General features: G+C 46.4%; 1 protein-coding gene across 1 annotated transcript; it reads left to right on the plus strand.

The window, feature by feature from the left end:
• Positions 1-3,485: 3,485 nt before the first annotated feature.
• On the plus strand, positions 3,486-26,962 carry PRCC (proline rich mitotic checkpoint control factor). The gene is made up of 7 exons (XM_065887339.1): positions 3,486-4,237; positions 14,459-14,506; positions 17,104-17,670; positions 19,909-20,004; positions 21,922-22,065; positions 24,089-24,154; positions 26,387-26,962. The coding sequence occupies exons 1-7, from the start codon at positions 3,767-3,769 to the stop codon at positions 26,471-26,473; spliced, it is 1,479 nt and encodes a 492-aa protein (XP_065743411.1). The 5' UTR covers positions 3,486-3,766; the 3' UTR covers positions 26,474-26,962.
• The last annotated feature ends 399 nt before the right edge of the window (positions 26,963-27,361 follow it).

The raw sequence follows: 27,361 nt of genomic DNA on the forward strand, positions 1-27,361 counted from the left end.
TTCTAGTGAGAATTTTATTTGTGTGCTTATATTTTGATTTCTCAAGAGCTCTATTTTATTTTCTGCTTGTTACTTTTTTATGGCATTCTGTTCTTGTTTCATGTATACAGTATTTTCTCTTACTTATTTGAGAAAATTGTTAGGTTTTGGAAGTTTTCTTCTCCCTGCACTTTCTCTATTTTTACTTGTTTGTTTTGTCTCTATCATTCATGTCAGAGTACCTGCTCATGTTTAAGAGTCAGGGACTTAAAAAAAAGAGTGAAGGACTAAAAAGACATCTTGTACCTATGGCCATGTGGTTGGGGCTTCTCAATTGAGAACTTGATGTGAGGGTTATCTGCCTGGGAAATTTGTACGGGGAATCTCTGATGTGGGATTCCATAGATCTTTCCTCTTGGGCTGAACACATTTTCCTGTGGAGATTTTTCCCAGCATCTAGCCTTTAGGGTAAAGGCCGTGGCCAGTCTTCTGGAGAATTAGGTCTGGGGTCTCAGTATTCCATGTGCGTATTGCTTTAATTCCTTTGATTTCTGTAAAATACCTTTGCCCTTGACTGTGCCTGGTTTTCCCCATAGCAGAAACCCTCTTGTTTTGTTCCCTCTGGAAAAAAACAAAAACAAAAACCCTTTATTTCTTCTGGGATTGGGGAGAGGCAGTCTTCCACGAGCATGAAGTGGGGGAGGGGATTTAGGGATCTAACTGTTTGTTAACCATCCTGTAACCAGCCCTCACTTTTGCTCCCTTCCCTTCTCATTCACTTCCGGAGGTACTTGATGCCACCACTCCTGAGCCCTTTGAGGTTTCCACAGATACTTCAGATTCATTCTCACCATTCCCCAAGGCCAGCTTGCTTCTCGGCTCTCTTGGATATGCCAAGTCAGTACCATTGATGCATCTTGCTCTCCACCTTCCAAATGTTGTTTCTGTGATCTCCTTTTCTCATGTCCCCATCTTTGTGGGTTTAAATCTTTTCAAAATGATCTTTAATGCCTTAAAAAAAATTCCTTTAATTGAAGTTTTAGTAGAATTTCAGGAGGGAACCAAATTAGATATGTCTATTCTATTCTCTATCTTTAATGGAAGACTTTATAACTGTTATTACTACTTTTGAATAGGTAATACATGCACAAGTTACAAATTTCTAAAGGTATAAAGGAGTAAGCAGTAAGAAATAAATCCCCTTCCCATCCCTGTCCTAAAGTTTCTATTATCAATTTCTTGCACGAAAACAATCTTTCAAGGGCAGGGTATCTACCTATTAAGGTAAATCATTAATCTTTACAGTAAGAGGACCCTGCTTAGAAAATGTTTGTCAAAAAGATCTCTGCCCTTTTGGGGTGTCTCTTCACTGCAGGGCAGGAAGATATGTTGACCAGGAACAAGGATAGTCATTTCCCTTTGAAAGTTTCCCATTCTCTTAGGTTCTAAATCATTTCACTGTGTGTTAATATCAGATGTCTCTCACAGAAGTAGGGTAGGCCTCCTTCATACTCTATCCATTTTTCAAAGGAGGAAAGTGAGACTCAGAGAAGAGAAGTGACTGTCTAAAGTCACCAGAAAGTAGGTTGGGGAACCTAGATTCGAAAAGGTGGTATTAGAAGTCAGTACTGTGCAAAGCATACCAGCTGCGAGATAGGACTGGAAGGTCTAGTTTCTCAACGTGGTCCTCAGTGCACCTGCTTTGCAATCAACTGAGGAGTTTCTTAAAAATTCAGACTTCTGGTCTTCCCTGGTGGTGCAGTGGTTGAGAGTCCACCTGTCGATGCAGAGGACACGGGTTCGTGCCCCAGTCTGGGAAGATCCCACATGCCACGGAGCGGCTGGGCCCGTGAGCCATGGCCGCTGAGCCTGTGTGTCCGGAGCCCGTGCTCCGCAACGGGAGAGGCCACGACAGTGAGAGGCCCACATACTGGAAAAAAAAAAAAATTTAGACTTCTGGGCCCCACCCCACACTTACTGAAGAGGAATCTCTTAGACTGAAATTCAGAAGTTTGCATTTTTAAGAAGTTTTCCCAGTGATCTTAGGCACAATAAAGTTTAAGAATTGGTGGGCAGAAAAAATGCTCTGGGCATCCAGAGCAGGGAGCAAACAGATTTAAGCAAACAGACGGAGAAGGCAACATATGAGTTTGTTGGTGAAGGTAGGGTGAGATTTAGACACATGCAGAAGGTGGGGAGGAGGGGGCCATAGCAGGCCTGTCTGACAGAGAATTCATGCTTGGGTTTTCACTGTCCCTCTCTGTTGTTGTCATCATCATCGCCCCCCTTGTCATCCTTTCCATCTTCCTTTTTAGCCTCCTCCCCATCTTCCTTTTTAGCCTCCTCCCCAAACCTCAACAGTCTTTATGGGCTGAGCTCAGTAGAGCCTTCTGCTCTAGGAATAGGGAGATAGAGCCCACACAGAGGTGGTTTGGCATATATAGGACATGTACAGAGTTGACAAGTAGAGGGCACCCAGTCACAGGCAGACAGGAAGGGGCAAAGATGAATATAAAGAAAAGGACACAAAATTACAGGCGGACAGGGAAGGACAGCTGCAGAATCACGGGCAGACAGGTGTGCGCTGGAAAAGGACACACAAACATGGATGGATATAAGAGGCACTCACAGAGACCGATTAACAAGGTCACACACGAAGTCACACGAATACCAAGCACGGACACACAGATACAAAGGACATATGCAGATAGAGATGGACTCAGGTGATGCCTCAAATCTGTGAAGGGGGCTCAGATGTAGCTGGCCCCCTTAACCCACTGGGCTGAGGGGAAGGGATTAAACTCAAGTACCAGGCTCTGCCTTCCAGGGCCCTGCCCATCTTTCAGTCTCACTACAGAGAGAGGTTAGGACCCAGGCTGGAAGGGCTAGGTGTGCTCCTGGATATGCACCTTGGTCAAGGCGAGGGAGATCACTTACTCCCTCTTACGTCACATTTATTTCAGCTCTGAGATGTTTTTAATTAGGCCTGAAGTCTTGCTTCTTTCTGGCTCGCAGCCCAATTCCGTACAGGTGTCTCGGGCCCTGGCTCTTCTTGGCGTGTTTTATTCCAACTCCGGGTTTCAGTGGCTTCGGAAGCTTCATCAGTTCATTTACAGACCTCTTTCCCTTTAAGCTATTTTCCCTCAATCCGTCACCTTCCCAGACTCCCTCTCATTCCCAGTCTCACTTGCAGTTTCTAAGAGCACTACGTCTCCCATAAACCTTAGCGCCCAGGCAGCTGTTTTAGGGAACTTCAAGTACCGAAATGCTCTCCTATCCGTCTCCGTGACTACCGCGGTGACCGATGGGGCTTGTAGTTACCTAGGAATTGTCAGGAGACCAAAAAAACTACTCATCCCAGGAGTCCTCGTGTCAGAGGCGGGTTTACCTCCTGTCTTTCTCCGCACCCCTTAATCCTTCCTCGGACTCCAACTCCCGCCGTGCCTTGCGCTGAGCTCCCTGCGGCGGAGAATGGTGCTGTGGCCAAAGTGTTTTCTGGGAGTTGTAGTTCGTATATTGGTGAGACGAGGAGGAGGTGGAGTGACTCGGCGGCCATTAGCTGTGTGTAGTTGCCCGGGACTAGGAGCTTAAGTGGAGAGGGAAGGTTTATTCGGTGGAAACCAACTGTGGGCATGGGCCTCTACCGGGGCTGCCACTAGAGTACGGAGAAGGCGGGCTTTTTGGTTCACCGCCCCGCTAACTAGCGGGGCCCACTAGGCCTCCGGACATCCCCGGTGTCAAGTAGGCCTCGTCTGCCGGCAAGGGCGCCCCAAAGGCGGGAGGCGCCATGTCGCTGGTTGCTTACGCCAGCAGCGATGAGAGTGAGCCGGATGAGGCTGAGCCGGAGGCGGAGGAGGAGGAGGAGACGGCAGCCCCTACACCTGGGCCCACTTTAGGGGGCTTGTTCGCTTCTCTTCCCGCGCCCAAGGGTCCGGCCTTGTTGCCTCCGTCCCCCCAGATGCTGGCCCCAGCCTTTCCCCCGCCGTTGTTGCTGCCCACACCCACCGGAGACCCCCGGCTCCAGCCTCCTCCCTCCTTGCCCTTCGGTCTGGGAGGCTTCCCCCCACCTCCAGGCGTGAGCCCGGCTGAAGCGGCGGGAATTGGGGAGGGGCTGGGATTGGGGCTGCCCTCGCCCAGAGGCCCTGGCCTCAGTCTGCCCCCCCATATCGGCGGGGCCGGGCCCCCCCTGGGGCTTCCCAAGCCAAAGAAGAGGACAGAACCGGTGAAGATTGCGGCGCCAGAGCTGCATAAGGGGGATGTGAGTATCTGAGGAGGGCACCCCCAAACTGTCCATTGGGTTTGGGCATGGGCTCAGCTGTAGGAGGGACTTGTGGAGATTGCGGGGCTCTCTCCTGTAAATGCATCCGTTGATTCCGGACCGCTGGATTCCTGGTACAGTGCGATGAATTGAGCTGAAGTTTGTCGGCTTTGGGGAGTTAGGGTATTTGTCCATGCGGGTTTCTTCAAGCTGGATTCGCCTGCAGAAGGACCATATACCATCACCTGGCACTGACAGGCCCAGGCCTAGGGACACTTGGTTCCACTCCGCCTTGTTGCATCTTCACCGCAGCCCAGGTTTTTTTTGTTTTTTGTTTTTTTTCCTCTCTCTCTCTTATACTGAGAACAGCATAAAATCTGGCACCTTAGGTAACAGGAGACAGGATTCCTGAGCCCTTGCTGAACATTCAGGACTAACCTTTTCCTTTGCCTCTGAACTTAAAAGCATCAGGCTTCGGAATGAAAAGGATAGCAATCCTGGTTTCTGTGTTTGAGGGGAGTTAGGGAAGAAATTGAGTATTTGTTTAGTACAGATCGTTTACCAGGCACTGGCCCTTTCCTTCAATTGTTACAGAACTCTGGGAGATAACATTCTAATTTTTACAGATGAGAAACAGGTGTCCAGTATGCATGATCTTACCTGGCAAAGGGCAGAGTGAAGATTAAGGGTTTATCTGAACTCCAGGCCTGTGCCTCAGTTTCACGATTTAGGTATTTCTCAAGCCTAGGTGAATTAGGACATTTGGGTCCTAGAGAGGCCACCAAGCTCTTGTCGTTTTCTGAATGTTGTATCAGAAAAATTGAAGGCCTTTTCTGGGGTGAGCGCTTTGGGGGATAAAGGAGACAGCCTAGGGGCAGGTAATACTTTAGAGTTATTTGGAGTTCTTTCCATTCTCTCTCTTCTAAAAGGTTAATTGGGTCAATCCCTGGCTCACCTTTGGTAACCCTCTGAGAGAAGCTGATTCTTGCCCTTTCTTTTCTTCAGACTTCTGACTCTTCCTGGAGGCTATTTCTCTTCTCTCCCCCCCCCCCCACCGCCCCCCCCCCAATGTATTAATGTTCTTTCTCTCACCTCTTTCAAATCTTGGCTTAAAAGACATGTTCTCGGTGAGGACTTCCTAGCCGACCTATTTAAATTGCAACTTCCTGTCACATGTTCCTCCCCACCCCACTTTTATTTTTCTCTGTAGCACCGCCATCTAAAATACTGTACCACCGTCTAGCGTACTGTATTCGCCTTTCTCCTTTTGCTAGTATACAAGCTCCATGAAGGTAGGCTTATTGTTTATTTTACTCGCTGCCATATCCCTGGTGGTTAAAACAGTGCCTGGCACAAGCGGAGTACTACCTAAATATTTTGAGTGAATGAACTCAAATGAATATGGTTCTTTATAGAAGGAGTTTCCAGAATCTCCTTTACTACCTTGTTACAAACCTTTTTTTTTTTTTTCCTGTACACGGGCCTCTCACTGTTGTGGCCTCTCCCGTTGCAGAGCACCGGCTCCGGACGCGCGGGCTCAGCGGCCATGGCTCATGGGCCCAGCTGCTCCGCGGCATGTGGGATCTTCCCGGACTGGTGCACGAACCCGTGTCCCCTGCATCGGCAGGTGGACTCTCAACCACTGCGCCACCAGGGAGGCCCTGTTCCAAACGTTTTTCCATATCGTTTCCCCCTTCTTTCTCACCTGAGTTTGTCATTTCTAAGTTTAGGTTCCCAGAAAGCCTTGTATTGCTCCTCTGAAACTTAGTTTGGTCTTGATTTAACCTGGAACAAAGGAAAGTCCCTGAGTAGGACAGAGGAAAATAGGTTTGTTGTTTGGGGTGTTTTCTTTTCACAATTTTCCCACCAACTTTTCTCGCAGCCTAATTGTTATATCTGGTGGAAGATGGCACTTTAAACCTGCCTCCCTCCACCCTCCACAGTGACGGTGGAAAGGCTCACTTTTAGGTCTCCAAAGGTAGCATTAAGAAAAGTTGCTGGGGGCTTCCCTGGTGGCGCAGTGGTTGAGAGTCCACCTGCCGATGCAGGGGACACAGGTTCGTGCCCCGGTCCGGGAAGATCCCACATGCCGCGGAGCGGTTGGGCCCGTGAGCCATGGCCGCTGAGCCTGCGCGTCCGGAGCCTGTGCTCCACAACCGGAGAGGCCACAACGGTGAGAGGCTCGCGTACCGCAAAAAAAAAAAAAAAAAAAAAAAGAAAAAAAAAGAAAAGTTGGTAGAGGCTGTAGAATCTTCCATTTAGGCTGGCTGAAGTGGCAGAAAACTCTGAGGACTTCTAACTGTCCCTCCTTTGTGAGTATAATTTACTAAATTCCTGAGGTGAATCCTGATGTGGATAATTAAAATAAAGCCAAGTCCTAGCCCTTAGCTGGTTCCGTTTCCCATTTTTGTTTTGTTCAAGTTAGTATTTTTGTTTTCTGAACATATAGTTCCTGGGAAGTGTAGCCTAAGAGAGTTCCAAGATGATTAGGTGAGGGTGACTTTCGCTTTTGAAATAGTTGTGGTTCTAAGGCCCTGTGGTTCCAAGCTCTGTGTCTTGTGCTTATTGGGCTCTCAGTAAACATTTGAGTGAATGAATTAGGTTTCCTTAAATAATTTCCCTTTAGGGTTTGGTGCTGAAGTAGAAATAATTCCTCTGAATTTTCATTCATTTGTTCGTTCAGTATTGAGCTGCTTCTCTGTGCCAGGAGCTAAGAGTACAGTAGTGAACATGATAGATCCTGTCACAAAAGGAGTTTATGGTCAATGTGGGGGAGACAGACAAGGAAATAGATTTTAGGTCAAGTCAGAGAAGAACCATGATAGAGCTGGTGCCATGGGAGCACTCCTCTGGGGCACTAATCCAGTTCACAGGTTGGGGAGGCTTCCAGGAGGAGTCGATGTCTAAACTTCAGAGATAAGACAGATGAGCAGAAGGTAGCCAGAGAAAGGGGTGATGGAGAGGAGAACATCCGGCAGGGGAACAGAATGTACAAAAGCCCAGAGGCGAGAGAATGAAAATGCTTTGGGGGAACCTTTTGTAAGGCACCATGGCTGGAGCGCATGGGTGGGCGGGGCAGTGATGAGAGATGAAGCTAGAGAGAAAGAGGCTGAGGCTAGATGATAATGGGCCTTGGAAACCATGCCAAGGCCTTTGTACGTGATTCTAGGGTAGTGAAGAGCCCTTGAAGTCTGAGCAGGAATTCTCTGATCGCAGGGTGCTGAAAGATCTGGAGGGAGCAAGACTGGCAGAGAGTGAAAGATGATGGCGGCCTGGATAAGGGAGTAGCGGGGGCTGGAGAGAGCTGGAGGCTCCAGGTCTTTTTCTGAGGTAGACGTTTTAAGACCAGGGAATTGATTGGGTGTCATGGGTGAAGGAGAGGATTCACGGCTGATCCCTTGCCTTTTGGCTCAGGCAGCTGGGAGGGTAGTGGTGCCATTTATTTAGGGAATACAGAGGCTGAGCAGATTGGGGATTAGATTTAATTGGTTACAAGTATCAGAAACTGCTCCTAGCTGGCTTAAATGGAAATGCGTCATAAGTATACTGAGGTACCTTGGAAAGGGCCTGGAATCAGGAATTGGAGATCTGTCGGAGACCCACACAGCTTCTCTGCACATTTGATTCATTCTTCCTTGTCTGCAGACCAGTTTCCACTTCTTAACTTTTGTTGCAGGTGAAAGATGGCCACCCATACCTCCTTGGTTTTTAGTTTCTTCCTTTTAGTGATTGGCTCAGATTGACCTACAATCTCAGTCCCAGTTCTGGTTTTCCAGGGGAGAGGATATGATTGGTTTGGGTGAGCTCATCAGTCAGCTGCAGTCAGGGGACAGGGTGGTACCAAATTTCTCACTCCAGGTGCACTGCAAAATCAAATTCAGTCAGCTTTTGACTTCTGTGAGGAATTAGGAATGACCCATAAAATGGAGAACCATCCTTTCCTTTTCCCTTCTTACTGTTCTTTTTCTGAACAGTGGTTTATTGTTGATTTTGCGGGCTTAGGGGATGCAGACTTCTAAAATTAGGATACCAAAAAAACAAAATTAGAAGAATAAGTTTGCTGTAAGAGTTTTCTGTCATATAATGTGCATTACAACGCAAATAGAAATTTTAGGGTTATCTGGATTAGTATTACCCGTCCTTTAAGATTGTTTACCCAGGTAGTGGAAGATTTGAAGCTGTGAGATTGCAAGTTCACTAATTTTGTTCATTTCTGTTAACCAAGTAATATAAGAGTTGACTGCGGTGGATTTAGCTAAGATTTAGCCCTAGATAGAAAGGGAAGGAGGAGCGCCCTAACACCTATGGGGCACTTGCATAGTGTCCGACACGGTGCTGGGCACTTCAGCGACTCTGTAAGCTAAGTGTTACCCCTAGTTTACAGGTGAGGAGATAGGAATTTAGAGAGCAGAGCTAAAATCACACAGTTTGGGAGTAGCAGAAGTCGTATTTGTACCCAGGGTGTGTTCTGTTCCTTTCTATCATAGTGCCTACCAAAAAGATAGAAGAACCTTGAGCAACCACAACTATGAAAGAGATACGATGAGCAGTGCAAAAGTGGGAGAGAAAATGATGTCCTAACTGAAGGGCAGATGTAAGAACATATTTGAGACCAAAGGGTAAAGAAGTTGATGAATCTAGCTAATTGGGATAATAGCAGAGAGGAGTGTAGAAGTGATTAGAGTTTGGAGCCTGGGGGTAGGAGAGTCTGTGCTTGGGCCCTGATTTTCTTCTTGGCTCCTGGCCCTGGCAACTAGTGATTGCTTTTTTGGAGAGGGAGTCTGTCAGAACCAGAGCCTGCAAAGATAAGAGGGAGGCTGCCACGGGGAATGAGGCTCTGATAGATTAGCAGATCCCACTGGGCCTGGCTTAATGGAAAATGTCTGTTTCCGTTCTTGCTCAGCAGTCTCTGGGTGTGTGTGTCTTGTCACTCTTGGCAGCTGGAACAGAGAGGACAGTGGTGGCCATTGAGGCTCAGGCTCTAATGAGGCCAAGAAGAAATAGAATACTTTCTTCTTAAGAGACACAACCGGTTTGTGTCTCTAAAACCCGGGAATGCCTGTTCTGGCCCAGCGTACTTCTTCCAGCCCTGGGTGCTCCCGTATCTCTAGCATCACCCTTCTTTCTGGGTCTAATGAAACAGACCCACTCAGATCACCATTTGCTGGTCTTTAGCATTCTCTAGGAATTGACTCCACAGCCTCCATTTAATATACTCCTGTGGAAAACAGTTTGGCAGGTCCTCAAAAAGTTTATTAGAATTACCATGTGATCCAGCATTTTCACTCCTAGGTGAAAAGAATTGAAAACGGACTCACACAGATACTTGTATGCCAGCGTTCACAGCAGCACTACTCCCAGTAGCCAGTAGCCAGTAGCCAAAAGGTGGCAACAGCGCAACAGCCCAGCTTATCAACAGATGAGTGGATAAACAAAAGTGTGGTACATACATGCAGTGGAATATTATTCAGCCTTATAAAGGACTGCAATCTGGTACATGCTACAACGTGGATGGACTTTGCAGACATCACGCTAAGTAAAATAAGCTAGACACAGAAGGACACCTATTGTATGATTCCATTTATATGAGGTACCTAGAGTAGGCAAGTCCAGAGATAGAAAGTAGAGTAGAGGTTACTGGGGGCTGGGCAATAGGGAATTATTGTTCAGTAGGTACAGAGTTTCTATTTGGGATGATGAAAAAGTTCTGGAAATAGTGGTGATGGTTATACAATATTGTGAATGTACTTACTGCCACTGAATTGTACATTTACAAATGGTTAAAATGATAAATTTTATGTTATATATGTTTTACCATGATAAGGGGGAAAAAACCCAGTATACTCATGTGCCTCTCACCATCAAGGAAGTTCTTGTGTCGTAGTTAAATACTGTATTTAGGCTAAGCCCATTGCTTCTAGCTGGTTCCTGATAGAAGCTGAATTAATGTTTCTTTTAAATGCTCCAAGACGGCTGTATCCCCCCAGCTCCAACCCCTACCCTGTGACTGGAGGATATGTGGCACATCTCTTAGCTTTTGGCTTATTTATTTCCTCCTTTTCGGTACTCTGAACCGAAGTTTATTTTTTTGTTTGAGGTAGTTGGATAATTCCTTGCTGAGCTTTCCTTTCGCTTCCTGTTAGTTTTCATTCAGGCCCCCACATGCCCAGAAGTATTTTGAGTGGCATCTAGACCTCTTTTCATAGTGAACCAGTGAGTCCTGTGTTTCCAACCTCTTTAGTTGGCTAAAGTTAGTTCAGGGGGCAAGAGGTGGTTCTCATTCTATTTCCTCACCCTCCCAATGGCCCTGGACTTCCTCTGTGGCCCTGGGTAGATTACTGAATGTCTCGGAGTCCTGTTTGCCAGCTTTAAGAGGTAAAGATTTATTTTTACCCCTCGCTCAAAGATGAATAGTCATGACTTAAGAAGTGTTTAGGGGCTCAGCACATGTTTTTGAGGGTCTTAGTGTTCTGCTTTAGGGAGTCTGTCATATTTTGTGCCCATCTTGAGATGATTTATAATGGAGTTCATTAGGTTAGTACAAAACGTTCAAAGAAGGATGATTGTGAGTAACCATAGCAGTTCTCTAAATCCAGAATTAATAAGGTGTTCCTAAAGTCTTTGTACAGTTTGTGTGTGTGCGTGTGTGCGTGTGTGTGCGTGTGTGTGCGTGTGTGCGCGCACGCGCTTTTAAACTTAGGTTGGAAAAAAAAAAACTTAGGTTGACAGTGTAATGGAAACAATCTGACATTTAAGGAAAAATTGAATTTTCTTCGCACAGCTGATCTGGCCTTCAATTCTATTAGCCGTGGGACAGTTTGCCTACGCTTTCAAAGTAGCCACTTCCTGTTTGTCACAGGATCTGAAAAATAAAAATATGCTTGTACAATTTTATAAACGTAATCATCTTAAACTTGATAAAATTTTATTTTCAGATTGTTTCCATTGGACGTATTGCCTTAGATGTTAAAGTTTAAACGTGCCTGGGGACTTAATGTAAACCTTGTATACCCCATAGTGAGGTGGCTCTGTGTGGTCTGCTGGAAAGGAGAAAAGTCTTCACAGTCAGAAGACAAGGGAAATGGTCAGTAGCCCCTGAGGCAGTGGGAGTTTGGAACAGAGAAAAGGTCAGAAATGCTTGGGTGTTTGGGACTTAAGGCTTATTCTTCGGTTGTGTTTGACATCTTGGCAGACCAGAGAGAATAGTAATCCTTGAACTCTGTTAAGAATTTTAGTTTATATGCATTTTCATGGATAGTAGCTCATGCAGTCTTTAGAACAATGTTGTGACATGGGTAAGTATTATTGCTAACTGAGGCTTGGGGGGTTAAATGGCTCTTTGGGGATCCTCCCAGCCAATGAGTGGCAAAGCTGAGATTCAAACCTGTATTTCTGATGTTGTGCCTTGTGCTCTTGGTTGTATCATGTGGGATCTGATCAGTGTGGATCTCAGGTCTGGACACGCACAGCTCAGCTGCAAAAACATGACAGGTGTCGCTGCAAAAGCATGGGAGCCTAAACTGATTCAGGTTCCGGTTCTGCCATGTACTAGCAATTATTTAACCTCTCTGAGCCTTATTTTCCTTACCTGTAAAGTTGAGATAATGATGCCTACCTTGTAATTTTATTCAGGATTGAATAAAAACTTGTGAATAAATTGCCTGACACATAGTAGCTACTCAGCAAATGACTGTCCTGCCCTTTACTGCCCTTTCTCTTACCCCCATATTTAAGTACTAAGACAGATTTCTCTTTTTTTAAAATATATGTTTATTTATTTTGTTTATTATTATTATTTTATTTATTTATTTTTTTCTGTGTGGTACGCGGGCCTCTCACTGTTGTGGCCTCTCCTGCTGCGGAGCACAGGCTCCGGACGCGCAGGCTCAGCGGCCATGGCTCACAGGCCCAGCCGCTCCGCGGCATGTGGGATCTTCCCGGACCGGGGCACGAACCCCTGTCCCCTGCATCGGCAGGCGGACTCTCAACCACTGCGCCACCAGGGAAGCCCTGTTTTGTTTATTTGTCTTTGGCTGTGTTGGGTCTTCATTGCTGCACACGGGCTTTCTCTAGTTGCGGCGAGCGGGAGCTACTCTTCGTTGCGGTGCGTGGGCTTCTCATTGCGGTGGCTTCTCTTTGTTGGGGAGCACGGTCTGTAGACGTGTGAGCTTCAGTAGTTGTGGCACACGGGCTCAGTAGTTGTGGCTTGCGGGCTGTAGAGCGCAGGCTCAGTAGTTGTGGTGCACGGGTTTAGTTGCTCTGTGGCATGTGGGATCTTCCCGGACCAGGGCTCGAACCCATGTTCCTTGCATTGGCAGGTAGACTCTTAACCATTGTGCCACCAGGGAAGTCCAAGACAGATTTCTCTTAACAGGTTTTTTTAATACTACAATTGGCAGCAGTTAGTAATTAAAATCATTGTGTACTGACTACTGTGAGGTAATATCGAACTGTAAGATAAGGGCCTTGGCTGTCAGAGTAAAGGGAAGAATATGCACGTGGAAAATGTAACATTTACACAGCAAGCACAAATGAATCATTGTTAGCATGCTGCCACCCCAGACAAATGAATAACTTAGGGGCACAGAGTGAAAAAGAGCAAGGTGAGCTTCTTCAGAAAGACTTTAGGGGTTTCGAGTCGGGAAGTACAGAGTGCAGACTGACAGGAGAGTGAGAGGTGTCAGTGATTCAGGTAGGGGAGAGGGAGTAATAAGGTGGGGGACTTACGTGAAAGAAAGTTATTTGGGTACTTGTCATTCTTTTTAACTGGACTGTGAGTTTCTTGAGGGCAGGGACTTTTTTCATGTCATGGCACACAAGAAAATCTTTGAAGCACAGTGGGGGAAGTGGTACAGGCTGTGCCTCTGGAAACCTGTGGGCCAGGACTCTACCTGCTCCAAGCCCTGCCTGATGCCCTGTGGGCTGAGTGGGTCAGTATCATCATAGTACCTATAACCCAGCCATAGGACACCAGCTGGGAAGCTCTGTCTACGGTGCCTGGCACAGTGTCTTGCATACAATAGGTTCTGGGTAATGATGATCAAAAAGTCCTTGTAGCACACAAATCCAAAAAGGAACCTGTGGACTTCCCTGGCGGTCCAGTGGTTAAGACTCTGTGCTTGCACTGCAGAGGGCGTAGGTTCGATCCCTGGTGGGGAAACTAAGATCCCGCATGCCATGTGGTGTGGCCAAAAAAATAAATAAATAAAAATAAAATAGAAAAAAACAAAAAAAAACCCAAAAGGAACTTGTGAGATATGAGGGTCAGTTGAGAAAGACAGGCAGAGGATTTGAGTTCTTTAGAATCTTGGAGATGAATAGGATCTTAGATTCTTGCCTAATCACCTTTGTTTACAGATGCCCCAAACCAAGGTGCTAAGAACAAATGGAAAACTTTTAAGGTTCTCAGTTTGGATATTAATTTTTTAAAATAAAATGTGAAAGCTTGCTCTTCATATGCCTTGCATCTTTCTGATAGTTGGAGATGCTGAGGAACTGGTATTGAGCTAAAAGTTTAGATATTTTTAGTGTGAGAGCTTGTATTAGAAACAATCCTGATGAGTCAGGAGTAACACAGATGAGCTCCCTTCTTGCTCCAAATTCTCACAGTCATCATTTGCTCGCCTTCTTCCTGGACACAAACAACTCTGTCTGGCAGACAATAGATCATACTTCGAGAGGGAATGGATTTCTCCAGTGGCTTTGACCTTTAATACCTCATAGAAGAGTAGTTAACATACCACTTAATCCCACCGGAGTTCCCCAGCCCTGTGGTTATGTAGTCTATATAAGTGGTTTTAGAAGTGAAACTGAGATTGGGTGAGATTGTGGGCCAAATCCCATTCATCTTCTAGTGGACAGATTTATAGGAAGAAGAACGGGTGTAGCTTTTTCTTTCCACCAAAGACTGAATGGGAGGAAGTAGTCTTAATTTAAAGGACTAGAAATGGATGCTAAGAAGGCTGTGCAACAGGTCTGGAGGTGTGGGAATGAGTGACCAGGGGTGGTCAACGCATACCTTGTTCTCTGAAGCCGTTTGAGAGCAGGAAGGAAGCTCTGCTTTTTGGCTGGTTCTGGGGGGGTGCATCTCTCATACAGAGGAGGGGCTCGGACAGGATGATGGCCCCTGTTGTCCAGTCCTTTATTTGTGCTTCATTTAATGTGGGTGCTTCTCCACTGTCCTTAAACAGTGAGGCCTTATTCCATTTCTTTTTCTCTTAGTCAGATTCCGAGGAAGATGAACCCACAAAGAAGAAAACTGTCCTTCAGGTAAGCTTTGTGATGTAATAGAAGCCATTTCTTCTCTTCCCATATTGCTTCCTGAAGGATGGGAAATTTCCAGGTCAGGCGTAGAGCAGATGCAAATATTGGACGACTGCCTGTTTGGGTGTAGTTTTGTTTTCCTGATAACATCAGACTTCGTGCTTCTCTACCCTCTTCTCGCTGTTCCCTGGCTTCAGCGCACTGGCGTCTCTCCTAGAGGACAGGCGTGGTAGGGAGATGAATTGGAACTCAATTTGATTCATTACGTTTCAGGTAAAAGGATTATTTAGGAACGGTAGAATAAATGGATTGGTCAAAATGTTGTTATGGAACATCTGAACTTTAAAATTATCCATCTTCTCCCTGTCTCATTTTTAACCTGGAAAAGAAACACTTAAATAGCACTTACCAGGCACTAAGTGCTGCACCAGTGTTTAACTGATTTAATCCTCCTAATAGTGCCTAAGTCATAGTGTTATTATCATCCCTGTGTTACATACAAGGAAAACGAGAGCTTAAGGAACTTGCCCAAGGTCAGACAACTAGTGGGGACAGAGCTGGGGTTCAGACTGAGGCAGTCTGACTGTAGAGTCCAAGCTCTTACCTGCTGCATTTGGCTGCTGCTCTGTCATCAAGACCAGAAGTCCTTAACCAGACAGTGTCAGGAGATGATCTTGCTGCTGTTTCCTGTTTCCCCTTGTCCCCGTGCCTTTATTCTGGCTCCCAGAAGTTTCTTCCTGTTCAGTTCCACACTCGGTGATTTATACACTCTCTGACCTCATGTTGATTATATGCCTCAGGAAGAGCAAAAGCAGTTCTGCCTTGAGACTTCCCTGGGGGCGGCGTAGTGGTTAAGAATCTGCCTGCCAGTGCAGGGGACACGGGTTCCATCCCTGGTCCCGGAAGATCCCCCATGCCGCGGAGCAGCTAAGCCCGTGCACCACAACTACTGAGCCTGCACTCTAGGGCCTGCGAGCCACAACTACTGAGCCCATATGTCACAGCTACTGAAGCCTGCATGCCTAGAGCCCATGCTCCGCAACAAGAGAAGTCACCGCAATGAGAAACCTGTGCACCACAACGAAGAGTAGCCCCTGTTTGTCGCAACTAGAGAAAGCCGGCGTGCACCAACGAAGACCCAACACAGCCAAAAAAACAAAAACAGTTCTGCCTTTATAAGGTTGCTGTCTCATGATTTAGGTATATGATGCTGAAGTTGCTCCTTCCCCTGACTCTGTTAAGGTGTCACTTCCATGGCTGGGAGGTGTTAGAAGGACAAAGTCATGTGAAAGAAAGATAACTAGTGAGAGTGCTATTGTGTCCATATTTGTAGTGGGTGATGGAGGAGGAATCATGGAAGATACTGACTTGCTGAGACTGAATGAAGCCAGTTGTTCTCTGTTATCAGAATGGCTTCCTGGAGGACGTGGACTGGCAGCTGAAGAGATGAGAGGACACTGGCTAACACCCCAGGAGTAAAAAGCAGTCTTCCAGATGGTAGGAAGAGATGAGTGCATAGAGAAACTCTGAGCTGTTAAGGCAGAGTATGGACCCAGCACTGCACAGGGATGTAGCCATGATCCCAGATGTATCTGAGAAGTCAGACACTTTGAAGGTAGCCTGAGGATGTGCTCCACCTGCCACCTCAGTCTGCTTTTTATGAACCTGAGCCTCTGGGGTCTACCAGGCTGAAATGACCCAAATCTGTGAACACAGACAGCAGGGAGAAGAGCCCATTTTCTGGATGAACAGTTCTGCCTGGCCTGCTTGACTCAGAAGTCTTATTTTACTCATTCTGGGCATTTCTTGGCTGAGAGAGCTGAAGTACATGGGTACTCCAGGACGGTGACACAATGACCTTATTCCATTCTCCTTTTTCAGACTGACACCTCCCTCAGCCCTGCAGTTAGGCCAGGCTGGACCTGGAGCACATGGAAAGCAGAATCCCAGGGATTCTTATGGATAATAGCAACTCTTGTTGGGTTGAGGAACACTGGATAGGCTGAGCCAGTTAGCTTACAAATTGATAAGTTAAATGTGTGACTCTGGCGTAAGCAAGCCGAATATACCCCGTCTGTAGGGCTTTTCTTGGGTGGGGGAGGGAACTTTGGGCGGTATGTATGAATATCTTTTTTGGACACAGGCTTGCTCTTGACTTTGAGTGGCAATCCAAAGGAAGCAGGGAGTAATCCCATGTTAAGAGGAACCTTTAGGACATAGAGGTTCAGTGATCAGCTGGAGAGAGCCCTGGGCTTTTTGCGAAGAAGGATGATGTATTTGCCAAATGTATTTATCATATTTGCAAAAAACTCAGAGTCAGGGAAGGCTTTGTGGTAGAGGGAAGTGGAGCTGGGTTGAGATGGATGAGGAAAACAGGGATGACATCTTACCTTGGGAGAAGCGGACAGCAGAATGGCCTGAGGTAGGAGGAGTCAAGTCCAGTTTGGATGACGTTAGTGGGCCGAGGTTAGACGGAAACAGGGCTGGTAAGATTTTAGGCTAGAGCACGTATCTGTAATGCTTGTTCTTAATGTCAGTAGTATGTATCATAACATCTCACTTGTCATCTTTCTTCCCTCCTTACCTAAACCTGGGCTCACCAGGGATCCAGTGAGGGGACTGGTTTGTCCGCCTTGCTTCCCCAACCTAAAAACCTGACTGTGAAAGAGACTAACAGGTTGCTCCTGCCCCATGCCTTCTCCCGGAAACCCTCGGATGGCTCCTCTGACACTAAGCCCTCCAGACAAGCTTCTAAGACCAAGCCCTCTTCTCTCGCCCCTGTTGTGGGCACCACAACCACCACTCCATCGCCCTCTGCTATCAAGGCTGCTGCCAAGAGTGCTGCCCTGCAGGTGACGAAGCAGATCACGCAGGAAGAGGACGATAGTGATGAGGAAGTAGCCCCTGAGAACTTTTTCTCCCTCCCTGAGAAGGCCGAGCCGCCTGGAGTTGAGCCATACCCTTACCCCATTCCCACTGTCCCTGAAGAGTTGCCTCCAGGCACGGAACCAGAGCCGGCCTTCCAGGACGATGCAGCCAATGCCCCCTTAGAGTTCAAGATGGCAGCAGGCTCAAGTGGGGCCCCTTGGATGCCTAAGCCTGGGGATGACTACAGCTACAATCAGTTTTCCACGTATGGCGATGCCAATGCCGCTGGTGCTTACTATCAGGTGGGTAAGAGGCATGGAGGGCAGGCCAGGGAATGTTGGAGTACGGCCGTCAGGGAGAGCTTTGAGCCAGTGATAACAGTCTCTGTGGCATCACTTTGGCTGAATTAATGAATCTTCTGGTGTCTTGGTTTTCCTGTACCTGTCAGGCCTCAAAACATACTGCCTTTATGCTAAGTCTTGTAGTCTGATAGGTCAAAACACATAATTGACCCGTTTATTCTGAAAACAAAATGTCATCGTAGGAGCTGATGAAAGGTATAGGGAGAAAGTGGAAGAGGAGCAGTCTCTAGTCTTAGAGATCCCAGGTAGCTTCTGCAGATGTGGGTGAGGAGGATAAGTGAACTGTGGCATAGACTCCTAGACAGCAGTGAGTCCAAGAAGAGTTCTGGAGGTGGGGAGTGCTGAGGACTGCAAGGGAGAGGAGGGACTGCGGAGGACAGGAGGGAATCTGGAGAGTCGAATACAAAAGGGAATAAGGAGAATGGTGAGAGGCCTCGACTGAGTCACAGGAAGTTGAAGGGACTGAGGCAAGTCCCTGGAAAGAAGATGCTGGAGGACCATAATTTGGGCAGAGATAGAGAATGGGGTTTGAGGGTGGTTTGGAGTTTGAATCTCAAACTATGTGAGTCTATTACTTAACTGCCTCTCTGAGTCTCAGATGTCTCAGCTCTAAAATGGGAAGAACACTAGCAACTTCAGGGTTGTTAGGTAGAATTACATTGGTTTAGCGTGCTGCCTGGAACATAGCAAATGCTCAGTAAATGGTTATGATAACTTTTTATTCAAATGTTATTTGGAAGAGCTGTTTAAATTGTTCTGTGTGGCCTCAGAGAGTGAGAATATATGAGGCCAGGTTGTAAATAGGTTTAAGAAAGACTTTTCCAGTGGTCAGAGCTTCCTGAGATGGAGAGGGCTCCCAGGAGTTCGGGGACTCACAGCAGTGGTGGAGGTGGAACAGAGGCCTCTGGCCGGTCCTGGGGCTGGGCAGCTGTAGGAAGTTTTCCTGCCAGCATGCAATGGTTTCAAGACTTCAGTCTTCTTCAGCCACTGTGATTCTCTGAATGGTCAGTGTTAATCTTATCTACAGTCTAGGCAGTGGGCTTTGAAGGCACTCTGTTCTGATCAAAGACTTTGAGAACTATTTGCCGTTAAACCTTGTTGTATCCTGTAGGCTGATCAGGGACAATGCATCTCCCCTCCAGGTTGTTAGAAGGAAGGAGGAACATGAGTGTTTTGATCTCTTTAGCAGGAGAAAAAAAAAAAAATCTAAGAAACCACTAGTTTACATCCAGCAAATGAGTATCAGTTGGAATTCTATATGCAGTTACGAACATTATTGAGGTAATCTGTGCAAATTAAAGCACTTTAAATACACTAGGGGGCCCTGCAATGTAAATGTATGTTATTATCAATACTTTTAATGAAAATTAATTACTCTGGGTTTTTATGTATTATTTTTATTCAGAATTAAACCTCATTTTTCATATAGCTCACTATAAAGTGAATGTTTTTAGAGGAGCATTTCTTGGAGTTCTGGGCAAAGGTGGAAGAATTAGGAAAAAGTACAGGCAGGGAGGAAACAGTTTCTCAGCTCTGTGGCTGCCTGACTCGGCCACAGTAGGGGCCTTGCCCTTGCCTTCACCCCTCTTCCTCTAGGGTCCATAACAACATCTGGACAGCTCACCTCTAAAGGGAAATCATCAACTCCTGAACTAAAAATCTGGTAATGCAAACCTGGTTTGTTCCCAGCTTTGTAAATTCCATGCCACCCTTGTAGGGGTTGATTTTTATCCGAGATCTGCAACCTCCCTGCCTGTTACAGGTGATCTCCTGTGTCCAGGGTGCTAGATAGGATGAGGAGCAGGAATGGCATGCCTCACACCTCTCACCTCTGCTCACACTGGATTCTGCTGGGGTCTTACGAGGCGCAGTAGAGGTCAGGAGTGGGAACCACTCTTGGGAAGCGGCCAGGGGAGCAGGGGGTAAATTGAAGCCAGAGAGAACGTCTTTATTTCTTACCTCTCTTCCCTAAAAAATCATCTGTCTGGATGGTGCAGATGAGAAGAAAGTCTGGTTCTTGAGTTATAGGGTAGGTCCTTAGGATCTGTGCTTTTACTGGTCCATTTGAGGGTCTGTAGTGTGGGTGTGGGTGTCACCACTGCCTCTTCGATGAGGCTCTTCTTTGTCCCCTCTCCACTGTGCCCTCAGTTAGTGTGTTTTTTCCCTCCTTGACTGCAGGATTATTACAGTGGTGGCTACTATCCCGCACAGGACCCAACTCTGGTCCCCCCACAGGAAATTGCCCCAGATGCCTCCTTCATCGATGACGAAGCAGTAAGTTAACAAAGCACAAGTGACCATGTGCCCCTGGTCACCAGGTTTCAAATCTGAAGCTAAAGGAAATTCTTTCTTTTTTTTTAAACTACATTCACTTAGGATTAGGTTTGGCAACATATAATTGAGAAACTTCAAGTAATACTGGCTTATGTAAGGGAAGTTAACTGTTTTCTTCATAAAAGAAGGCTAGAGGTAGGCAGGGGAAGGCTGGTATGGCAGCTCCACAAAGCTGTCAGGGATCCAGTCCCCTTCTGATCATTACTTTGCCCATCCCTAGGTTGTGGCCTTTATTCTTATGGTTAGTGATAAGAATAAGAATGGGGCTTCCGGGGTGGCGCAGTGGTTGGGAGTCCGCCTGTTGATGCAGGGGACACGGGTTCGTGCCCCGGTCCGGGAGGATCCCACATGCCGCGGAGAGGCTAGGCCCGTGAGCCATGGCCGCTGAGCCTGCGCGTCCGGAGCCTGTGCTCCGCAACGGGAGAGGCCACAGCAGTGAGAGGCCTGCGTACCGCAAAAAAAAAAAAAAAAAAAAAAAAAAAAAAAAGAATAAGAATGTAGCTAAGTCCACTGCCATCATTACTGCATACCAGGCAGCAGAGTGGAGAAAGAAAGTCACCTCCCCTTTTAGGAGACTTCCTGAAAGTTCCTAAGAACACTTCCCCTTCTGTCTTACTGACTAGAATCTGGTCACATGGCCATATCTAGTTGCAAGGAAGTGGAGTCTTTTCGCTGGGTGCTAATATGCCTAGCCGAAGTGTTGGGTTCATTCATACTAACGGAGACAAGGAGAGTGGATTTGGGGAGGGAACAGCAGCCACAGTAAATAACCCTGTGTTTCACATCACTGTGTTCCCTGCTGCTGGGCTTTTCCCCAACTCAGCACAAGGGAAGATGAAAACCCCATGTCCTGTGGCCATCTGGTCCTGTTCAGGAGAGAAAGTATTCCATCTGTAGGGAGGTCACAGCCTATTAGGAGTGGGTTGGAGAAATAGGGGACTCTACCTCTTTGCATGCAAGTTCTTATAAAAATAATTTTCTTCTCACCTTTTCACAGAAAGATATGCATCCCTTTGCAAACTTCTGCCTGTGGTTAATACTGTGTTCATCCACCTCCCTGTGTATATCCTCCTTGACAAGTTCAGTAGTTAGGCCCTTTTTGTTTTAAGCCTAGGAGGCAGCAGAGAGCTCATCCAGTGGCAAAAGTCAGCTTCTTATGGGTAGAGTGACCCCAGGAGGCCTTGCTAATGCTCAGACCACAACCTGGGTTTCATTGCAGGTTTCCGAGTGTTATTGACTTTAATTCCCCTTTGCTCACACTCCTTCTAGGCATATCTCCTGGTGACTTGTGGTGTGATTTTTTTTTTTTTTTGAGGAGGAAAGAGTAGCAGTCTCCTAGAAAATTTGCCAGGCCTTTTTTTGAGGCTTCCTCTCTCCCCATCTCTACGTTCTCCTTCTCTCATGTCTGGTCTGTTGTGCGGTCTGCTGATTTGGTGATACTGAACCAATGCGAAGGAACAGACACGTTAAAATAACCAATTTTTAGAGAGAAATCCTAAAAATTTTTTTTTGTACCCTTAATTTGAAAATGGTATGCAGTCCTTTTAGGCAGATACAATTTATAAATAATTTGAATACAAATTCATATCAGTGATTCTCTGCACTCACTTATGTTTGGGAATACATTTTGGCCTTCCTTTCCCTGAGGCCAGGAGAACCTCTGAGAAGTAGCCTTTCACCTGGCTTTAAGGCCACTTGGTAGGTGGCACGGTGAAAGGACATACTGCATAGAGAGAATTAAGGGTGCAGTGGAATTGGGGAGGCCCAAAACCATTCCATAAACTCTGGATCCTTGGTGACATCTCCTGACCCCCTACCCAGACCCCCCCACTCCTGAATTTTTTCCCCCTTTTCCAGTTTAAGCGGCTGCAGGGCAAAAGGAACCGAGGGAGGGAGGAGATCAACTTTGTGGAGATCAAAGGTGATGACCAGCTCAGTGGGGCCCAGCAGTGGATGACCAAGTCATTGACAGAAGAGAAAACCATGAAGTCATTCAGCAAAGTAAGTGGGAAAGGTCTAGTGGGTGGCCAAAGCAAAATCTGACCCCCATACCCCATTGTTACTGTCCCAGCACCTTTAGCAAACACCTGTTCCCCTTGGTACTGGAGTGTACACCAAGCCTCCCAGATAGAGCTCCCGCCTTTCAGAATTTTGCAGCACTTTGCTCCCCATCTGGGTGGTGGAGTCTGGTTACTGAGATTGGATGGTTGAAACAGTTTCCTAACCTGCAGTTGGGAAGATCTCTGATATGTGTGGCTCCTTCCCTGGCTGGACGGGATCCATAGCTGCTCTTCCTTCTCTCTGCAATCATATCCCTCTCTCCATCCTGTTAAGTTGGGACCCGGCACAGCACATCTGTGAGGTGTGGGCACAACAGAGCCTCAGAAGCCCTGGGGTCCTAGGTGCTGAGTGTACATGTCCTTCTCTCTCCTTTCTTTCCATTATTTATTGTAGCCAGCTGTAGTCTTTTCAGATGCTTTATTCCTCACAGTTCCCACACCACACTCCTACCTTCTCTCTGCTAGTTTTCTTCAGTCAGTATGATGAACATCTCTTCACCCAGTAGCTGAGTACAGCAAATGTGGACATTTATGAGCCTGCCACAGGGGGGAAAATGTGGGGAACCCTGGATTCTAGCCGAGCACCAGCAAGGCCAAGGTCGGGCATTTTATTCCCTTCTCTATCCATTTTCTTTGCTTTGTTCTGTGGCCACAGATGGCCATCTGAGCCCCAGCCATTTGTTTTAACTGAATGTTGGCGGCCATACAGGACAGAGCAAAGGATTGTGGTTAGATCAGCATAGATCCATCATTGTTTACTGGAAAAACCACTTAGGAGAGCATGCTCTACTAACTGTGGGTCGAGAAGCATCATCACATAGTAATAGCTCCTGTTGTCAGTGCTCACTGTGGGCCAGGAACGGAGCTGGATGTTTTATGTTTGTCATCTTTAACTGTCATATTAAATGATATTAAATAGCATCAAGGAATTGGAGTTTGCTGTTTTCCCAGGTCTAAGTTTTTTTCCATCATCTCATTGTATTGAGCTAGATTGAAAAAAAAGGAGAGAAAGATACAGTTCCTGTCCTTGAGGGGTTTACAGTGTAGTTGAGAAAAAGAGATTTAAGGACACTTGAGTGTAAATGATTATGGTGCAAATTGATTACATAAGTGCTGAGGAGACTCCAGAGAGGAGTTTTGGGAGTTAGGTGGGGCTGATTAGGAAGCTTCTAGTCTGAGACAAGACTGGCAGAGGACAGAGAAACCGCAGAATGAAAGCCCAGACCAATATAGACTTTGACAGTAAATCATTTGCATCAAAGTTTGGTTAGGGGTTCAGTGCAGTTATGGGTGGAGGCTGGAAGACTGGAGAGAGGTGGGGTGATGGCAAAAATCTAATTCCAGGGAAGTTGTTTGTTGGCAGTTACTAGAATGAGGGACTGGGGTTTCAGCCAGAGGTGATTGATGGGAGAGAGCTTGGTAAGCAGTAGGTAGGAGATAGGCTAGACATCTGGCCTGACTGGGGAGAGGTGAACAGAGATGAAGAGGGCCTAAAGGGGAGATGGGCAGAGTGGGTGGTGAGAGAGTCTGGAGGGTGGGAGGAAAGGAGGGAGGAAGGTCTCCTGGACCCTGGCACTTCAGCTGTTTTAGACTGACTGCAGGCAGTAAAGCTGGTATCAAGTGCCCACTGTGGGCAGAACACCATGCTTGGTGCTGGGGGCGGGGTGGGGTTACTTACCAAAGACGTGTAGTAGACAGTCCTGACCCCATAGGATTTCCAGTCTAATGGGGATGTTAGCTGGCTATTTTAGGCAAGTAGTCTGAGCTTGGGAGTTTTGCATAATGGCTTTAATAAAGATGACTGTAAGTATACAGACATAAAAACAGCCCCAAGCTGACATTTTCCCCCTAGGATTTGGGCTGTGTATAGTTGGTTTCTTAATGCCCAACCTTGCCTCATTGGGGCACGTGAGAAACTTCCACTTTTCTTTCAGTGGGTTAATGATTGTTTTCTTCCTTTGCAGAAGAAAGGTGAGCAGCCAACAGGCCAGCAGCGGCGGAAACACCAGATCACGTATCTGATTCATCAGGTGAGAGGGCTGAGGGCCCTGGCCTGCTAGGCAGGATCCCTGTAAACCTGGGGATTTGAAGGCTGAGATCTAGGCCAAGAAGCTTCCAGCAGGCACCCTCCCCAGTTCTCCATATGGCCACTAGGTGGGGATGTGTCCTTCAGAATTCTACTCTGCATCAGTCTCACTTTAGATAAGACTCAAGTACAGGTGCTTGGAATAAACTCTGTAAGTGAAAATTCAGATAGTCAAAGCATAAAGAGGGGAGTGAAATGGTTTATCACAGGGTTCTTTCAAATAGCAAGTTTATCTGATAATTTAAAAAACTTCAGGGACTTACCTGGTTGCGCAGTGGTTAAGAATCCACCTGCCAATGCAGGGGCCATGGGTTCGAGCCCTGGTCTGGGAAGATCCCACATGCTGCGGAGCAGCTAAGCCCGTGCACCACAACTACTGAGCCTGCACTCTAGAGCCCGCGAGCCACAACTTCTGAGCCCACATGCCACAACTACTGAAGCCCGTGCGCCTAGAGCCCGCGCTCTGCAACAAGAGAAGCCACTGCAGTGAGAAGCCCGCCCACCGCAATGAAAACCCAATGCAGCCAATAAATAAATTTTAAAAATTTTTAAAAAACTTTAAAGAAAAATTGGTTCACCAACTTTTAGCAAAACATCCACCTCGTGAGGAAGTTGGTTTTATTTATGTTCTCCATTTCTGTGGCAGGAAACATCAGTGCAAATAATTCAAAATTACAGATAATCCAGAATATCTTCTGGAATTAGAATATGTCTTGGTATTTATTTGATAGGACCTGGAAGCTTTCAAATATTCACTGAATCACTGAATATCTTTTCGAGACCTACTGTACTAAATGCTGTCAAGGGTACAGACAGGAATAAGACTCTTTCCTGGCCATTTCCCTGGGGAGTGTATATGCTGGTTGGTGATTTCAGTGGCAAAACTTGCTTTCGTTGTTCTTATCGTATTTTCACATTCCTTTTCAGAGACTCCTTTGTACCCTTACCCTGTCTTATTGTTTGTAGGGAAAGAATTTGAGGGTAGGGTCTTTCAAAATTTTTTTAAATTTATTTTTTAATTATTTTTTTTGCTAGCTGCTCCCCTGTAGGGTCTTTTTTAAACCCAAACCCTTAGCACCCCACCCCATTCCAGGGGAAATGAGCAGGTATCAGCTAGCTTGTGGGAGTGGGGTTGAGGAGCCCCATTTCTAGGGTGGCGCTTGTACCTTCCCAGAATGCAATGTAGAGCCAGGAGTTGTTGCAGTCAGAAGGAGAAAGCATTAATTCTAGTTCCTTCCAGTCAATTTTTCACAGCTTCAATTTATACTTGAAAGTGGTGTGAATTTCTAGGGTACCATATACACCGTATTCAACACAACAGCAAACTGTGGCTCCAGACTAAGTTATTATTGGTTGGTGTCCTGTTTTGACCTGTCCAAGTCTTTGAGGCTGTCCTCTCCCACTTGGCTAGTTAGGTATCCAAGGTAGCCAGTTGTCTTTCTTTCAGATGCCAAATTCAGTTTCTCATTTGTACATTTCCCACTTGAGCATCTCAGTTTTAATTCTAGCTGATGAAGGACCAGGATTCTTGAGTCTTTATTCTGCTTAAACCCTATTAGCTCCCCAAAGAGATGGTTTTTCTTTGCTTTCTCAGGGTCTTCCCCTTCTGCTTGAATAAGGGAAAATTAAATCTTTCAAGGGATTTGCTTTTTCCACCTAATTGTTTTGATGGGAGAAAGGCTCTATTTTTTATTTTTTAAAATATTTTATGTAACACTATTTTAAATATACATATCAATATTATTAAATGAAATAAGTAAAAAAAAAAGATGTTGGGAGTAGGAGTTTATTAATTTATTTTTTTAAAATTTATTTTTGCTGTGTTGGGTCTTTGTTTCTGTGCGAGGGCTTTCTCTAGTTGTGGCAAGCGGGGGCCACTCTTCATCGTGGTGTGTGGGCCTCTCACTATTGCGGCCTCTCTTGTTGTGGAGCACAGGCTCCAGACGCGCAGGCTCAGTAGTTGTGGCTCATGGGCCTAGTTGCTCCACGGCATGTGGGATCCTCCCAGACCAGGGCTCGAACCCATGTCCCCTGCATTAGCAGGAAGATTCTCAACCACTGCGCCACCAGGGAAGCCCGGGAGAAAGACTTTAAATTGGGAAGTGCACAGAGGCAAAAGAAAAATATTTCTCAGAACCTTAGTGTGACTCTCCCCTGCCCCCTCTTCCTCGCATAGGCTAAGGAGCGGGAGCTGGAACTGAAGAACACCTGGTCGGAGAACAAGCTCAGCCGCCGGCAGACCCAAGCCAAATATGGATTCTAGGGCTCTGGACCTGACTGCCCCCTGGATCTCCTGCTGCCCAGCTGGCCGGGCCCCCAGCTTCGTCTCTGGGACCCCAGCTGTTCCAAGCCCAGGATCTCCTTCCCTGAGGACCCAGCCCTCGCCTCTGCGAGAATGAACATATTTGATAGATTTTTCTTAATAAAAGTTAGAAAATTCAGCTCCTTTCTGTCTTGGAGCTAGCAGAGACTCAAGTGATGCCTCAGAAGGGGTTCTGAGTTCTTGGATGGGAGTTTTGCTCTCTGTTGGGTGTGACGAAATGTTGAACCCCTCCATCTGTTTTTTTTTTTTTTTTTTTTTTTAAACCAGGGATGTCTGTTGAAATAAAACATTCAGTCTGACAGATGCTGCCTGCCCTGACCCTTTCCTACTTTTAAGTGAGGTCTCTTTTTTTTGGACCCTTCTCATTTGTTATCCTGTCTTTGGATCTCACTATTTACTTTGTGTAAAGCAACCTCCAAACTATTGTGAGCTGCCTTATGATTACTTTGCATCTTTTCTGAGTACTCACCATCTAAACTGGGGTCATGGCCATTGAAGACTCTAGGAATTGTACCAACAATTTTGTAGGGGACAGGGGCCTGTGATCCCAAATATGGAAAGTATTGCTGATCTCGGGTATCTCTGAAGACTGGGGGAAGTCAAGGAGATTGTTTCTGTGACATGAAAGAGTTGTTGGACATAAGTGGTGAAATGCCTGTCCCTAAAGATGAGTCAGATTTTTACTGGTTGTCATCGACCTGGGCTGGTTTGGAAGCTTTGCATAGAGCTTGGGGGCTAGACAGATCTTGGAGATTTCTGGATTCCTAGCTTTTTGCTTGAGAAGGAGGGGCAGGTTGGGTGGGTGGATGGATGGGGAAGGGAGGTGGC

This window comes from Phocoena phocoena, chromosome 1 (genome assembly GCF_963924675.1).
Source record: "Phocoena phocoena chromosome 1, mPhoPho1.1, whole genome shotgun sequence".
Taxonomy (NCBI): domain Eukaryota; kingdom Metazoa; phylum Chordata; class Mammalia; order Artiodactyla; family Phocoenidae; genus Phocoena; species Phocoena phocoena.

What these genes read in the sequence shown, in the direction of transcription:
- PRCC (XM_065887339.1), top strand. Translation starts at nt 3,767, where the DNA reads ATGTCGCTGGTTGCTTACGCCAGCAGCGATGAGAGTGAGCCGGATGAG. An exon ending in CAGAGCTGCATAAGGGGGAT is followed by an intron (nt 4,238 to 14,458) that starts GTGAGTATCTGA and finishes TTTTTCTCTTAG; the next exon opens with TCAGATTCCGAGGAAGATGA. An exon ending in CCGCTGGTGCTTACTATCAG is followed by an intron (nt 17,671 to 19,908) that starts GTGGGTAAGAGG and finishes CCTTGACTGCAG; the next exon opens with GATTATTACAGTGGTGGCTA.